We start from the raw sequence: 17776 nt of genomic DNA on the forward strand, positions 1-17776 counted from the left end.
AGGAAAGCCTGCATAGGCCTTTTCCATACTAGACTACACACATATTCATATGCACACACACCCACTTATGTCCAGAAACAAAACTCAGAAAACATTAGTAAAGTATAATTCTATGAAGTGTTTGGTGCACTGATTTTTAAGTAGGACAAATTAAAAAGATTAAGTAGTGGCTTACAAGCTACAGAAGTATTTGTGTCCTAGGACACGATGTTCTAACAGCATAACAAGGTAAAGGTGTTGCATCTCTTTGCATATTGATGATGTACCACATGTCCAAGCCAGTGCAAGAAACAATGCAGGAAAATCCTTCCTACGCTTTTCTTCAGTGCTCACATCATGAATCTCCCAGTGAAGCTTTATATGTGCAGTACTTGTTCACTACAGAATATGCCCAGTTGCAACACCATTAGCACCAAAACACCGAGAGAAGAGGTACACCCTAGAAATCCTAAGTCATACCATTTGTAGCTGTATCTGCTGCATTAATGAATGTTGGTTAAGTCATTTAACTTTTGGATGTCTTTGTTTCTCTTTCTGTGATGCGAAAAGCTTCTTAGCAGGTTTACCAAGGGTTAATTGAGATTTTTCACTCTCTGTAAAATGGCTTTTCATAGCAGCCTTTACTATGACTGATCCCTAGATGAAATTCCAAAGCAGATAAGAAGTTCAGTAAAACTTGGGAGCTGCTGTTCTCAGATTTCTGAGAGCTGTTCTGTCGCTAAGGGCGGGACACATGGGTCTCCTAGGGGGGCTAAAGCCCTTGCTAGAAACCTAGCCAAGCTCATAAATCGAGCTTTAAACTAGATGTGAAGGGGGAGGGGGTTGAGCCCAGGCTAGACAGGAACGAGCCTGGACGTGGGGAATTGGTGATTGGGAGAGGGTGCGCGGGTGAGGACCACCAGTACCTCACCACACAGAAAGTGGGGGAGAACACACCTCGGGAAGCTAAGGGAGATGCAGGCACTCTGGTGTTAGCTACTCCAGTTACCAGGCAGTTGGGAACGAACCCTGTTCCCTCTAGGAGGGCTGAAGGCTTGGCAGCTCAGCTGAAGTGCATTTACACCAATGCACAAAGCATGGGAAATAAGAAGGAAGAGCTGGAAGCTGTCATAGGGCAAGGAGCCTATGATGTCGTTGCCATCACGGAAACGTGGTGGGACGACTCATATAACTGGAGTACGGCTATGGTGGGGTATAAGCTTTTCAGGCGGGACAGGAAGGGTAGGAGAGGAGACGGGGTAGCCCTCTTTGTAAGGGAGGACTTGGACTCCATTGAGATGGATTGTGGCCATCAGGAGGTTGAGTGCCTGTGGGTCAAAATCAGAGGAGCCCACCAGAAGGTAGATTTTGTGATGGGAGTCTGTTACAGACCACCCAGCCAAGGAGAAGCAGCTGATGAGCTCTTCTATAAACAGCTGCGGTCAATCTCTAGATTGATGCCTCTCATTCTTGTGGGAGACTTCAATCTGCCTGATATCTGCTGGGTGTACAATACAGCAGAAAGGAAGCAGTCTAGGAGGTTCCTGGAGTGCGTGGAAGACAACTTCCTTGCACAGTTGGTGAATGAACCAACAAGGGAGGGTGCCCTCCTGGACCTGCTGTTTGTGAACAGAGAAGGCCTTGTGGGGGATGTGGCGGTAGGTGGACGCCTAGGACTAAGCGACCATGAGATGATAGAGTTTTCTGTTCTAGGTGAAGTGAAGAGGGTAGTTAGCAAGACGATAGCATTAAATTTCCAGAGGGCAGACTTTGATTTCTTCAGAAGGCTGGTTGGCGAAGTCTCATGGGAGACAGTACTTAAGGGCAAGGGAGCCCAGGAGGGCTGGGAGCTCTTCAAAAGGGTGGTCCTAGCAGCTCAGGAGAAAGCCATCCCCGTGGTCCGGAAAAAAAGCCGGCAGGGGAGAAAGCCAGCTTGGTTGAATAGAGAGATCTTGAGGGATATCAAGAGGAAGAGAAATGTTTATGGGCTCTGGAAGAAGGGACAGGCCTCTTGGGTGGAATACAGGAGGGAAGTGAGATTGTGTAGGGAAAAAATCAGGAGGGCTAAGGCTCAGCTAGAAATTGGATTGGCCAAGTCTGTAAAAGATAACAAAAAATCTTTCTACAAATATATAAATAATAAAAGGAGGACTAGGGAGACCATACAGTCCCTATTGGACACAGAAGGAACAACAGTGACAGGGGATGAAGAAAAGGCTGAGGTACTTAATGCCTTCTTTGCCTCAGTCTTTAGTTGTAAGGAGGGTCGTTCCGTCTGTGTACAAACCCAGGAGCTAGAGGAGCATAATGAGGCTCCCGTGATCCAAGAGGAGGTTGGTCAGAGCCTTGCTAGCCCAACTAGACACCCACAAGTCTATGGGGCCAGACGGGATTCACCCTAGGGTACTGAAGGAGCTGGCGGATGTGCTGGCCAAACCCCTTTCCATCATCTTCCAACAGTCCTGGAAGACTGGGGAAATTCCACTGGACTGGAGGCTGGCTGATGTTGTGGCCATCTACAAGAAGGGTCGCAGGGAGGATCCAGGAAACTACAGGCCTGTCAGTCTGACCTCAGTGCCAGGGAAAGTCATGGAGCAGGTGATCTTGGGTGCTATCATGAAGCACATGCAGGAGAACCGGGTGATCAGGCCCAGTCAACATGGGTTCAGAAAAGGCAGGTCTTGCCAAACTAACCTGATCACCTTCTATGACAAAGTGACTCGGCTGCTGGATGAGGGAAAGGTTGTGGATGTGGTCTTCCTGGACTTCAGTAAAGCCTTTGACACAGTTTCTCACAACATTCTGCTTGAGAAGCTGTCAGCCTCTGGCCTGGACAGGCGCACACTCTCCTGGGTGGAAAACTGGTTGGATGGCCGGGCCCAGAGAGTGGTGGGAAATGGTGTGAAATCCAGCTGGAGGCCAGTGACAAGTGGGGTTCCCCAGGGCTCAGTGCTGGGTCCAGCCCTGTTCAATGTCTTTATCAATGACCTGGATGAAGGCATCGAGTGCACCCTTAGCAAGTTTGCAGACGACACTAAGCTGGGTGGAAGTGTGGATCTGCTGGAGGGTAGAGAAGCTCTGCAAAGGGATCTGAACAGGCTGGACCGCTGGGCTGAGTCAAATGGCATGAGGTTTAACAAGGCCAAATGCCGGGTCCTGCACTTGGGGCACAACAACCCTAGGCAGTGCTACAGACTAGGAGAAGTCTGTCTAGAAAGCTGCCTGGAGGAGAGGGACCTGGGGGTGTTGGTTGACAACCGACTGAATATGAGCCAGCAGTGTGCCCAGGTGGCCAAGAAGGCCAATGGCATCTTGGCTTGTATCAGAAACGGCGTGACCAGCAGGTCCAGGGAGGTTATCCTCCCTCTGTACTCGGCCCTGGTGAGACCGCTCCTCGAATACTGTGTTCAGTTCTGGGCCCCTCACCACAAGAAGGATCTTGAGGCTCTGGAGCGAGTCCAGAGAAGAGCAACGAAGCTGGTGAAGGGGCTGGAGAACAGGCCTTATGAGGAACGGCTGAGAGAGCTGGGGTTGTTTAGCCTGGAGAAGAGGAGGCTGAGGGGAGGCCTCATTGCTCTCTACAACTACCTGAAAGGACGTTGTGGAGGGGAGGGTGCTGGCCTCTTCTCCCAAGTGACAGGGGACAGGACAAGAGGGAATGGCCTCAAGCTCCGCCAGGGGAGATTTAGGCTGGACATTAGGAAAAAATTCTTTACAGAAAGGGTCATTGGGCACTGGAACAGGCTGCCCAGGGAGGTGGTTGAGTCACCTTCCCTGGAGGTGTTTAAGGCACTGGTGGACGAGGTGCTGAGGGATATGGTTTAGTGTTTGATAGGAACGGTTGGACTCGATGATCCGATGGGTCTCTTCCAACCTGGTTATTCTGTGATTCTGTGATTTGTGAAATCATCTGTGCAAAATTTATGCTGGCCTGAGAGTTCCTTGGATTTCTCTAGACAGTCAGTCAGTGGATAGGAACTGGAAAGTGTCATGATAATTGACCAGGAAAACATATACCTACAAAGAAATAGTTGGATACTTATCTAAAAGTGCTATTATATCTTATAACAGGATGCTAAATGTTTAATTCTGCAAGGCTTCCTGAATCCCTGCGAATCTAAAGGTAGCATTTGCTACCAGTGGCATCTCCATTGCAGACAATATGCAAGGTGAGAGGTTTGTCAGCTAAATTAATAATAAAGATATTTTGTTTCTATGTATAACAATGTAATGCTGCTAAGGAAATTGCCTGGACATCAACTAACTGATGACTACCACCTCCTCCTCCTTTGTGAGGCAATCCTTACTCATGGTATTTCCAGACAAAGTAATCTCCCACAGGCAAATCAGTCAGCACAACTCTGAATAAAGGGTAGCAACAAGGTTTTGCAGTGAACACCTTACAATGTACAACAACAGCACCAGTCACTGCCCGAGGCTGCCCTAAGGCACATAAACATAAGAAGTAGTTGTCTCCTAGCTAGGGACTAGGTTATATAGCGTTTGTGTGTTTTAACACAGAGATGCACAATTCCCCACAAGGAAAACAAACCATTTGCATTTTCTACAATCATGAATTTTCAAAAACTTCTTCGGCTCCTTCCGCGGAGGCAGGGATTGAAGAGCACCAGCCCCCAGGAAAGCAGGTAACAGGATCCTTGTCAAAAAAAAGTTCAATTACTGCTATGTTCAACAGTAAATATGAAATGAGGGGATCCATCCAACCCATTGTGCGCACAAAGACATACTTCATGCTGCTGAGAGATCTTCTACGCTGCTGTCATTCATATTCTATGTTCAGATCTTTCTTATGAAGCTCAGGATATGTTTTTCCCCCCTTTTGCCTGAACTGGGTCTACTTCAAAGAAGGAAAGAAATAAAGTAGCAGATTCTAGTCAGTCTTATCTTGGTGAAAACTGAAGGGTGGTAAGTGTTTAGCAATAATAAGGGGGATTACAGCTGCATTTGATGTAACGGCAGCTAACATTATAGTGATTTCACAAACCACTTACTTTGCAACCCTCAAAAGTCATTAAAATTGGTCCAATTAATTTAACTAAGTATATATTGAAGTGAGATTAAGAAATACCGGATAAAGTGCTATGCACACTTGCATACACCATGTTTGCTTTTACCCACTTGCCTATGAAAGATCTGAAACCAGTTTGACTGCAGAGTCTGCAAGTAGAACATACTCTCTTTATAAAAATTTCAAGTATGAGGCAGTAAAATAATGAAAAAAAATACTCAAGAAGTCTGGACAAAGAGAATGCTTCATATTCCTTGAGTTACTAAGGGAACAAATAAAGGAATTCAAGTTTGCCTAAGAGCACAAGGAGTCAGGTCTTGGTACAGATGGTAGGTTTGCTTCATCAGTTTTCACAAAATTAAAGTAAGGTTTTGCAACAAATACCAACCTCCCAGCCAAATCATCATGCTGTATAAAGCAGAAAATACTGTAATTATTCTGAAGAAAGGGCTTCTTTCTTAATTGTCTTGTAAAATTGATGGGAAAATAGAAAGTGTGCATTAAGATGAATGTGCAGAAAGGCTATTTAGAAAGCAGACTTGCAGCTGCTGAAAGTTTAATTTTGATCTAGACTGAGGAGTATAATGGATTTGGGGTTTTGTTTTGGCATTTTTTGTGTGGCTGCCCCCAGCAAGCCACCATCTTAATGCTCTTTCAGGCAAATAAGTAACTCCTTGTTTCTACAAATACCGTCTAATTTGATTTTGTTTACACCTAAGTGGTGGGGTTTTTGTATGAGAGGGAGGCATATTATGACATAAACCCTCATGCAATTTGACTTATACACTCTGACATTAAAATTTCTGTACTCAACAGTTCTTTTTTTCCCTTCTGTCACTAATCAGATCATCTTTGGTAAAACTTCCAGTTGCTAAGCAAGCATTACAGTACAAAAAAAGCTAGCTTGTAAGTATTAGCATTAACTAGCTTTAGCACAGAATTTGAAAAACTAGACAAATTATAAAGTAGCTGCTTTACATGACCCTTCATTCTATAGAAGTCATTAATTATTTAAATAAGTAAACAAAGTCATGTTTTATATTTCTTTCTGAACAGGCTTTGACTTGACCGTACTACCATTTAATATATAGTCAATTCAAGTTCTATATTCTATCACGTAATAGACTTATTCAAGATCTGCATTTCCACGTGATAGGCTCCTCACATAATCCATCACTGCACTGATGTAAATCACAGTATAGCAGAAGATCCACTGTAATGATGCAGAAAGTTACCATTCCTTTGAGATATTAGGTTTGCACACAGTAACAGTTTTTGTTCTATGGCCCATTCAAGGAATCTGAAGCAATGGCCATTGCACAGACTTCTTTGTCATCATCATTGCAATGGATGCTTTCATTGCTTTGATGGCTGTAAACATCCCATAAATTGTTTAGGAAGGATGGAATGGTGCTTGAAAGGTACTTAGGAATCTTGACAGAATAATTATTGCACTGAAGATACTTTCAAGACAACAGATAAATCTTGAGAGGCACCTGGCAACAGACAAGAATTACTCAAGGGAGTGGTTGTCCTGTTTCCCGAGTGACTTGCTGCTATGAAACTCTAGGTAAGATGTTTAAATAGCTATCTTTGAGTGAAAAATAGGGCTTAGCAATAACTTCCAAGGAGAATACGAGTTGTAATAGCTCCAGCACTTAAGCTGGGCTAAGGATAAATCAGAGCATCATCCCAGTCATCCCCTTCTAGATGAAATGGTTAACTCCAGCTCCAGACCAATAATTTCCCAGGGCTCTTGCTTTTCTGCCAGCCTTACAAAAAGATGCATTATTTCTGTAATTCTTATTGGAAGATACAAATGATATCATATATTTGGTTTGCATGATCCAATTTAGATATGAATGGAAAGGAAAAGCAGTTACATTTAGTTTTCAAGGCAAAGGAGAACTTATTTTGATGGAGATATTGCAAGTAGGAAGCATAGCTGACACTTATTTCCCCTTATCTTCAACCAATCCAGCTGCCTTACTATGGCATCAATCTAAGAAGCTTGACTGCAAAACAATTAATTATTCAGGTTTTGAGGAATAAACAAATGCTTAAACATAGACTGTTTAGCATCTAGGCCATGGACAATTTCATGCAAGCAGGACGTGCAGCGGGTGAAATGAGGGAACCTGAACTCATATCTAGAAGCAAAGCTGAGGTGAGTCGGGATAAATGTGGAGAGGAAAGAACAGAGATGAGAAGAAAGTGAATGATGAGGAAGCTAAGATAAGTGGAAAAGGAAGAAGGAGCTAAGGGAAGGAGAAAATTAAAAACTGCATCTGCATAAGGGCATCTCATTGGCTTGGGGAGAACAGCAGTGAGAAACACAGCACAGCACTAAGCTCTGTTTTCTCCACACCAACAAGCTACCAGGATTGGTCAAAACTGTGCTCAGTTCTGTGGTGTGTTTCCCTCCCTGTTCTTGACAGAGAAACAGGCCCACATGAGCACCATCGACTGGGCTGCACTTGGGAGCATGAGTGAGGAGCTCATGGACAAAGGGAAGGCCTGGACACTAGTGAGAACCTATAGGCATGCCAGGATGGGAACAGCTATCACAGCCCTTGGGGACTCCATGGGATGGAAACAATTTATACAGATGTCCTTGCTTTTAACACACATCAGGCTTCATCTCCCCTGCTTATTATCCAGTAGAGACTATATAAACATCCCAGTTCCAGTCACAAAAGCCAACCAAAATTAAAGCATGTATAAAAAGGAATTCATCCCACTACTAAACACCACACAGATACAGCAGTGAGTCCTTCCTAAAATTAAAAGAGATACTTCAGATCAGTCTGATGACTTATACTCCCCCTCTGTCTAGGTTTTCTTCATGGGGAGTATAAAGTCTGTGCAGATTTCATTCCAGCACGCATTACTAAAATAATGACTAATCAAGATAATAGGAAAAACAAAAATTTGCTGGTGAAAGTTCAATTTAAAGAAGGCTACAGGTTTAGTACTCCAAACAGCATACCTTTTAAAAACCCTGCTCCTCTTTTCAGTGAATTTTCAATCTAAATCTGGAAATCAACACAAGTGTTAATAGTACCTTCTACTTCAGATGAGTAACAAAGCAAACTAAAAGGGAAAGAAAGGTCATATATTCAGTGCATGCCTGAGAAATGACACTGCTAGTACGATGAGGGCAACACATTTTTCTACTTTTCCTTCTTAAAATGTACTTGCTTGAGTGGGAGTTGGAAACTTTGCAAGACAACATTGTTTTGAAAAACATGGAAAGGACATCCATATGGATACACAAGGGCATAAACTGACGTAAGTATGAAAAAATCTGCTGTCCGATCAAGGTTAAAGAAAAACCTAGTAAAGTGACACACACATCCTTCCAATCTGCAATACTCTGGCTGAAGTCATGATCGCTCTCTGATGCATCTTGTTTCATGATTTGCCCCTACGACCTTCATTCTACCCAAAAAGATCCCTCTCACACTCCAGCTTCAGGTGCCACCTCTTTCACTTCCTCATCTAATGTAGAAGCCTGGCAGGAACTCCCCTACATGCTAGAGTTCAAAGGAATGGAGTTCAATGGAGACACACCTTTCACCAAAAACTTGTAAAATTTAGCAGATTTAGTGCAATGTTTATACGTACGGTGCATTTAGACACCCCTAAAGGTTCCCTGAACCTGTGTTGTCAATGAGCAGACCTAGGACCAAAAGCACCACAGGAAGCTCAAGGCAAGCCACAGAACTCCATATCCCACATTCGAAAGGGTAACACTGCTCAAATTCATGTAGATAGATTTTTCTGTTTAGTTTTCTGTTGTACTTTGAAGCCTCTGAGTAGACGGCCTGGCAGTGGTTTTGCTGTGCTTCAAAAAACGGGCTTCCACTAAGGTGTCTAGAGGTCACATTAAGGTCATTTGTCAAACCCCAACCTTGCCTCCAGCAATCAAACTATGCCCGTCCAGTGTGAAGGCTCTTCATGTCCTTCTTTAGGATGAGCTGGGTGATATAAATCCACCCTGCTCTTCTCTACTTGAAGAAAAGAAGTCTCCAGTTCTCACAGAGAACACATTCCTGCCCACAAATGCCAAACTCATATACAATCTTCTAGTTTTGCTATGAATTTATTAATACAGGATAGAGGTTTTTTTAAAGTTACAAGAGCATAAAGACACTTCACTGCAGGTTACTAAAACCTTTGGTCTTGTTACATGAATTTGGGATAATAATGTTTCAAAGGCAAAGAGATTTATTTTTTCTCCTAAAATTTTCCTGACTGAAAATGAAACTTTATAAGCCATTATACTTTCTCCTCCCATGCGGAGGAGGTGCACTATAAATATTTTCTGCCCTTTGTCTGTTCTTTGCTACTTTCTTCAGCTACGAAGTAGCCTTGGTATCTGCCATACTTTCTGGTGTGCAAGAAGAGCATTACCTGTACCCAAGAAGAAATTACAATAATCTGCACCACACAGGTGTGCTTTCTTCAGAATTCTCAGAATTGCACTCATTTACAGCTTATTAACTCAATTCTTCACAAAAGTTAATGTATATACTCCCTTGCAAGAAAACTAAATCTATGTTTATATTAGAATCAAATTTTTATTTCCTGACCTTTATAAGAAAAAAATCAAATGGCATTATGAACACACAAGAGAGGAAAGATCATCCCCCCCTTTGCCATCTGTCATGCTTTTACTAGTCCATTATTTAGTAATTACAGCAACAGATAGGCTGCCTCTTTGTGAAAAACCCCAACCCTCATTATGAACCAAAGCATAATGCCTTTTGGACATTTAAGGCACATAGGTCAATGTGCAATAAAATCAGCTCTCATTTATTAACCTTATACTTGCATTATGAATCATTCAAAAGCATATGAATATTTTTAGTGCATGTGAAACAAAGCTGTATTTGTATATTTCTAATTGTAAACTCAGGTTCTTTTCCAGAAAAGAATAACCAGATCTTAACGAAAATATCTCAGCACTGAGGAGGAAGAAGTCTGTAGGCATAACTCATGTTTTCAAGGAGTGAATAGGAATTCCATTGCATTCTGTGGACTGCTGGAAAAAAAAAGTTAATCCAGAAGTGGCTAGATTTACAAGAAACACAGTGTGAGAGATTACTACCACTCTGCCACTCAGTTGCCTTTTGTACCTCAATCCATCTTACTCAACTGTCAAAAAGATGCCTCCCTCCTCTTGCTGTTAGCAAGAGTTTCTTAAAAAAAAAAAAAAGAAAAAAAATTCTATACATTCTATACATACACACTCACAAACAAACCAGCTTTCATTTTCCTTGTAATGACTGACAAAGTAGAAGTCAAAGCTGCAGCTTTTAGCATTTCCCCCTGTATGTAAACACAACAGAAAATGGTCCGTTTGGTTTCTAGATGAAGCAACTCCCGTTTCCCAACCTGAGCAGCAATCCTGGTGTTTTGACAGTTATTGCTACAGAGCCTGCCTTAGCCACACTGACCGCGCCAAAGCTGTATCAGCCCCTCCAGAGGCAGCTATTTCATTCCTTCGGGGCCACAGTCATTGCTCCTGAGCTGGCTGCACTGCTGGTTTTACTTGCCCGGCTTTGCATGCTCTGGGGGATCTGGAGGTGGCTGTAAGCTGACCACATGGGCACAGCCAGCAGCCAGGCACACACTTACCCCTGCACTCACATTTGCTTGAAAGATGTGCTGGTATCCCACAGAAACAAATGTTACTTCACACCTCTGTGGCTTTGGAGGCAGTGATGCTCGGGGCACTCTGCACTGTTGATCTATAGTGCAGAACTAGAGTTCTTCTCATTTTCATAACCAGAGAGCTTTTCAGTTTAGCATTCAGGGATGCATCTTTTCCGCTCTGGATTCTCAGTGAAGCAATATGTGGACAGGTCAGGACCTTGCTTTCTGGGTAATAAACATATGAAGTCTTCTGTATGACAAGTCTATTATTGTTGCAATAACAATCAACAGTACATGCATTCTCCCTGGAATACAGCAGTTAATATTGTTTGAGCTCCTTTGCTTCTGCTACTTTTCAGCATTAAAATTTATACTGGACTCAGAGTGTGCTAAAACCAGGAGGAAAAAGAAGTTTCTCATTAGTACTGCGTTCAGCTGCAGAAAAAAAATGCACAAAGGAGTCTTGGACACCTTGTGCAGCTGCCAAATTAATTTTTGCAGGTACAGATTCGCCATCTAAGATCTCATACCTAATGTGATTCACGAACCGCATACTAAACAGAGCCACATGGCAGTTTTCATCAGTTACTGTGTCCTAGATGAAGTTATCTTGATAAAAAGGCCATGAATTCGTCAAGTTTCATTATTTTTCTCTTTTGTTAAGAACTGAAAAAAGCTTACAGAATAGAAACGGTATTATTCCAGGAGTCCTGTAAAGAGAATTCTTCTGGATTCGAAAGCACCGTGCATGTTTCCAATCACCAACATTCTCACTTTCCGCTACTGCCTTTTTACACTACAAGAGAGTCTTAGGATGAGTATATATCTTAGGTACATAAAATATAATCCAGATTCAAATTGTGTACAAAGCATTTGGCTACGATCAACACTTGGAGTTTACGAAATAGTGTCTGAAACACAGGGCTTTAAAGTTCCTCTGGTGAACAGCACTGTGTTCCCACAAGCAGGTTCTCACCACCCCTAAACATGACATATTTTCCCAGCTTAAGTTTTGCTCCGAGTTTCCAGTCCTATTTGACATCATGCCAGCAGCTCGTTAAAAATGTAGCAGAACAGCAGCTCGAGTTTTCACATACGTTAGACAACTAAATTAATGCCTGAAAAATAAGATTAATTTCTTGTCTCAAAGTCTCTTACTGATAACCATCATGCCTGCTTAGTTTGTCTTCTCCTGTACTTAATGTCCAGAGGCTTCTTCCCCATGACTGACTGAATATTTTGTTTTTTAATGCAAACCAATTCAAGTAAATTTGTTTATCTTCTTAGCATTTGCAGTTCAGTGTAAAAACTGTATTTGTATCTTGGTGATGACTTGCAAGTGAAATGTCTTGTCACAACAGACAAGAATACAGGAATTTCTCTGAATTGCTACTTCTGAATTTAAACCGAATGTAAATGAAAAAAGCACCTCTGTAGACTTTACTCAATCTCTTATTTCATACTCCAGCCAGATCCTGCACTACAAAATCTTCAGTAGTACCTCACCTAACCTTAGAAGTTGCTTTCCTAGAGAGCAGAAAGCAGGAAAAAGAGGAAAAAAAGAAGTTTCTACCAAAAAGCTTCTCTGCATAAAGAACTAAGGATACCTAGGTGTATGTTAAGCCTTTACAGCACAAAGCTAGGAAATAAGAAACACAATACCTGGTTTTTGTGCTATAATTGCCTTCTTGCAGTGCAATCTGGTTTTATCCTTAATCTTACTTTTTTTTTTTTTTTTTTAGCCTATGCATTTCACTGCAGAAATACTGTGAAAATGTTGAATTCTACAATGCATATCCTGTGAGTGGTCAGGCTGCAACTATTACAGACTCCTACTTTTAAAGGTTGTGATTTAACTTCTTAATTGTTTTCGGTTTGTTTTTTTTCTCTTCCAAGCTATCCCATTCCACAAAATCCCCATTCTGGAAGTAGATGGAGTTGTCATTCACCAGAGCCTGGCAATAGCAAGATATCTTGCCAGAGAATCAGGTAAGATGTATTTGACTGTTCTCTTGCTCTGTTCTGCACTCGCTTCCAAAGCCCAGGAGAAATACACTTAACCACAGCAAAAAAATAGAAACAAACCTACAGCTTGGCAAGTCCAACCAAGCAGAGGTCAACACTGGCATGAAAATACTGGTATTAGTGCTTTTCCCAAGCGCAAACAGCTAATAGTTATCAGCTTCTCATTGCACCTGCGGCGCGTCTCCCAGCTCCGAGTGCCAAACACAGAAATGCAGCATACAATATAGGTTGCTATTAGAGGTGCCATTCACAAAAGCATGGTTTAAAAAGCACCAAGGAATGTCACACAGGGGCATGCCTGTGTTCAGCAGCCTTCCTTACTATTCTTTAATGATAGTTTTTCCTCACTGGGTTGGGGCTGCTGTGTCAATCCTGATGAGATTTCAAGCCACATCCCTTGCAGTTCCACGATCAGGAAAAAGAAGCAGTGTAAAGCACATCTGCTAGGAAATGCTGTATGATAGGATTTAGAGCCACTCAAATGTCATGTAGAAAGTAAAAGAACAGGCAAAAGATGTTTCCAATCACCAACATTCTCACTTTCCGCTACTGCCTTTTTACACTACAAGAGAGTGCAAAAGGCAAAAGAAAGGTTCAAATTAACAGCCCGTAGAGTTAAATGCTACGATGTTCAGAGCTGAAGTCATATGGCTGAGCTCTGCGTTTATATTGTGTGTATGCCTAAGGAAAACTCAGAAATAATCCCCATTCATGTCTGAGTGCATTTCCTCTCTGCATACAATATCTGGGGTTTGGTCTAACTTCTCCAGCCAATAACCTTCATATTCACGCATTATTTCTACACAGCAGAAAGCATGTACATAACTCTTCTCTAAGGCTCTCGGGGCAGTTTCTCCTGAAGATAAACTTTGAGTGTTCAGGCTAACCAGAGAGATGACCAGGAGGAGGATGTTTTGGGAGAATTGGAGTTTATCACAGTCAGCAGGGAGAGCACTCTGAAGAAGATTCTGAGCTGGCAGACAGAGTAAATCAGATGGTGACTTCACTTGCATCTTTAAATACTTGCATGTTAGGGAAGTATTTGACTGGTTAGATTAAGTGATATAAGGCAGTAATGCAAGTAATCAAAGAGAGTGGTTAGGGCTCGCTTTAGGTCAGCAAGCTATCATTCAAAACCATCTGCAAAACTCATCTAGATGAAGCCAGATGTGTTCTGGTGTGCTGAATCTCAGAAAATTGAAGAGCAGGGGCCAGGAAGCAAATATTAGCATACTTTTTTACACTCTAACCAAAGAGATGTAATCTGCCTTTCAAAATAACGCATTTTCCAACTGAGGAAACAAGTAGAAATACAACAATCATCCTTCAAGGCACTAGCAGAAAGTGTCTTCAAGCATGTCTGCAAAACTATGTTCCTGCCCATTTCCTCCATCCATGATACAATCTACTACTTGCAAGAGAAGAGAATGATGAGCATCCACCCAGTAACAAAAAATTATGAGAAAGCCTGCCTTCCACCCACACTGCCTCCCTCCCTGTCTCCTGGTGGGAGGCTGATCTGGAGCTGTGCTCCTTTTACAGCCTGAAGTTCTGACTTGCATCAGCTTGCATTTGCCACAAAGGCTAGAACTCTGGAGCACACTCAGACCACGCTGTTCTCATTTCAGCGTTCGTCACAGTATCAGCTACTGCAGGAAAAAGAGCATGCATGGAAGAGGAAAAAAGTCTTAATTCTTTTCAACTTCACAATCAAAACTTGCTAGTCCTGTCATTAAATCTGTGGACACATCCCTAATCCTTTAAAATGAAGAAATGGCATTTTTAAGTGCCTGTCTCCAACCACTCTTTCCTGGAGGCTCACAGAACTTGATGCCCAAGAGGAGAGGCACACCCTTGACCTTCAAAAGCATCAAGTTTCAGTGAGAGAGATGACCTGGCAGAGAAAGGGCACACTGTTTATGGGAAACACAGAGTTTCCAGGTGAGGCTTAAAGGACAGACAAAGAGAAGGATGACCTGAACCCATGCAGAGATGAAAGCATGAATGCAAGTCTGTGAAATGAGAGAGAAGGAAAAATGTAATAGCATTAAGAAGACTGCAGGCAAACCAAAGGACAACAGGGGAAGAAAGCAGATTTGTAAACAAGACAAAGTTAGGCCAAGGCATCTGATTCCAATGAAGTAATCAGCATGCAGAACATCACGGAAAGTTTTTAAATGGGGCTGAGTGGGCAGGATAGAGGGGGAAAAGGAGCAGACTTTCACAGATGCATTTTTGGATATTGTGTTGGTTAAGACGGAAAGACCATGAGATGGAGGACATTGAAAACTGTGATAGGGAAAGACCAAGAGAAAGGAATTAGTACTGATACTCACTGAACATGCTGGGATGGTGGAAGGCAGAGAGAAGGATAAATAAGGAGTAGTCAGGCTGTGGGGTCAGGTGATGGAAAGAACAATTCGTTACCTCGGATGGCTGTATGAGGCTTGAGGGGGGAAAAAAAGCATGGGCAGATGAGATTGCACCTGGATGCAAATAGTCAAAACAGAGTTTACCTTTAGGGGGATCAAAAATTCCTGTTGATGTTGTCTCTAACCTCCCTTCATATTCTTGCTTCCCACAGGTCTGGCAGGTCAGACCCCTGTGGAACAGGCACTAGCTGATGCTATTGTGGACACCATAGATGATTTCATGACGCTGTTCCCTTGGGCAGAGAAAAACCAGGACGTGAGAGTAAGATAATCACTAATTTGAACAAAGATAGCACACAAGCCGTGATTCTGTATCTAAGCATCTGCTCTGTATGAACTGTCACAAAGCAGCCACTGGGTCCATCATCTCACCTCAGCAAGGCTGATCTAGAGGAGCAATACGCTTCTTCCCTCAGGATAATCCAGCCAAGGCCTCCTGCTTCCTCCCACCTGACCTTCACCAGATTCTTTTCACTCTTCATGGAAATCACAAGGCCATTATGAACCCCTCCCTCATTAGCTCACTTTGAAGCAAGGATGTCATATATGCACACATCGAACTGCTCTTCAAAGGGGAAAGACAGGACGTTTCCACACCAGCTACCACTGTGCAATACCTGCATCTTGTTGCAAACTGAATAAGCTCAAATCTTTCTCTTCTTCTTATCAGAGGAGGATTAACAGCTCCATCTCACCTTCTTTTTGCCCTTTAGCATTTTGATTTTTACTTGGCTTTTTATAAGAATCAATCTTCAATAGCATCAGTTACCAGGGACAAATACTTTTCAGGGTGGTGTAGGAGAGCAAGGCACTGCTAAACAGCAGAGGTAGCACATCCCTCACTGTCACCATAGACCTGCTCTTCAGACCCCTGTGTCCCCACCCTAGCCCAATGCAGTTGCTTCTGCAAACACTGATGCCAGGCTAAACATGTTGCCACGGCTACTTTAACACACCGTCTTGGGCAAGTTCTATGGCATTTGGGTTTTGCATCATTTCAATCCCTCTCACCAGATCCCCCAAAGCACGCGCGCAGATCTGCTGCTGGGGAAGAGGAAGATGGATGAGTTAATGCAATGGCTCCATGCAACTCTGACCCAAGCAGATGACCAGACCCTTTAAGAAAAGTAGTAGCACTTGAAAAGTCTCACCACTAACCACCAGTGCAGCCACCTTCCATTTATTCAAAAGTAACATTTCAGACAGACTAGGGTAGCTAATTACAGAAAGAGTAGAAAATATTGACTAAACCAAATAATAAATAATCTGACTATGTATGAAAGCGCTCTCAAATCTTGCAGGGGAAAATGAAAATGTATTTGGATATTTTAGCCTTCAAAAATATGAATTACTTAATCTTCTAGTGATTTCCTGGAATCTCTTCACTTGGTGAGGGAAGGTTGACTCATGATTTTCAGTAATTTAGGAATAGCCATGCTATTGTTAACTTTTTAGCGCAGAAGAGCACTGCTGCCACAGTACTGCTCCTCCTCTACAGGGAAACACCCATGATAATGCCTGTGTGTATATCCCAGCTCATACACAAGCACCGCCTCAAAATAAGGACCCAGATCAAGTTACCAGTGAATAATTTAAAAGGGAAGAGAGTTCACAGGCAAGCATTATATGCTGGTACTCACGTATGCATGCAAGGGAGTGTTTTGGGGCCAAGGAAGATTGAGAAACTTACTTTCTGGGAATCTAACATTTTTCTCACTGTTAGCCGTTCTCCCTCTTCTCCCGGGTCCAATGTCACCACCCTGTGGTCGAAGTGGTGCTCACGGTCTCAGAAGGCCAAATTTAAGTTATTTGCATACAGTAAAGCCAGAAAACTTTCCCAGACCTGACAAGTGCTTGGTGGAACACACATCCCTCAGGAAAAGATGAAAGGATATGTCACGCTATCTAGACAGTAGCAAAGAGAAAACCAGGCAAGGGAGCAGAAGTTGAAGCTGCGCATGGAAGCTCCCTCTGTGAAAGGCACAGAGTTTCGTTTCACACTACATCCCCTCCAAAAAACACCTGGCCTTGCAACAGCTTAGTTATGACTTGCTGGAGAGCTCCAAGGTTTGGACAAGTAGGTTGTGTCACTTCAGAAAGTGGATCCTGGTCCTGTCCCTATCAGCTTCATAGATTGACTTCATACTTCTGTAGCTGGGGGAGATCATTAACATCACGACTGCACAATAGTTTGGGGGTTTTTTTTGGCTGGGGAGGCAAAGGGAGGATAAGGGAAATTACCTAAAAAAAGGAAATGCTACAGCATAGAGTACAAATATGAAATTTCTGGACTGCAAACACCTGGCTGTTGCCTGCAGTCACAACATTCACTTACTAAAATCTTAACGAACAACAGAAAATTATGTCAACTCTTAAATGCACATGCAGAAATACTGGGGTATTTTTTCAGCCTGCATCTTTTGGGACCACTTACAGTTCATATTATTCTCAATTTTTTTCCCCACTAACCTCAATTTCAAAGCTGTTGAAGGAATTCCATTCCTGCATAGCAGTGCTTATTTAACCAAGCTCGAGTGTCTTCCTCCAAAATCAGGCCAAGCATACTAACTGCACAAACTGTGCCACATGGGCCAGACTAGATGATCACAACAGTCTGCAGTCTTAATTGCTTCCATGCAGATGAGAAAAG

General features: G+C 42.7%; 1 protein-coding gene across 2 annotated transcripts in view; it reads left to right on the plus strand.

The window, feature by feature from the left end:
* HPGDS (hematopoietic prostaglandin D synthase) overlaps positions 1–17776 on the plus strand; it is a 210853-nt gene that overhangs the window by 191043 nt on the left and 2034 nt on the right. For both annotated transcript variants that reach the window (XM_069855619.1, XM_069855618.1), the window contains exons 3-4: positions 12566–12658; positions 15279–15388. In XM_069855619.1, coding sequence (XP_069711720.1) covers positions 12566–12658; positions 15279–15388 — 203 coding nt within the window. The remainder of the gene's footprint in view (positions 1–12565; positions 12659–15278; positions 15389–17776) is intronic.

This window comes from Phaenicophaeus curvirostris, chromosome 4, assembly GCF_032191515.1.
Source record: "Phaenicophaeus curvirostris isolate KB17595 chromosome 4, BPBGC_Pcur_1.0, whole genome shotgun sequence".
Lineage (NCBI taxonomy): Eukaryota > Metazoa > Chordata > Aves > Cuculiformes > Cuculidae > Phaenicophaeus > Phaenicophaeus curvirostris.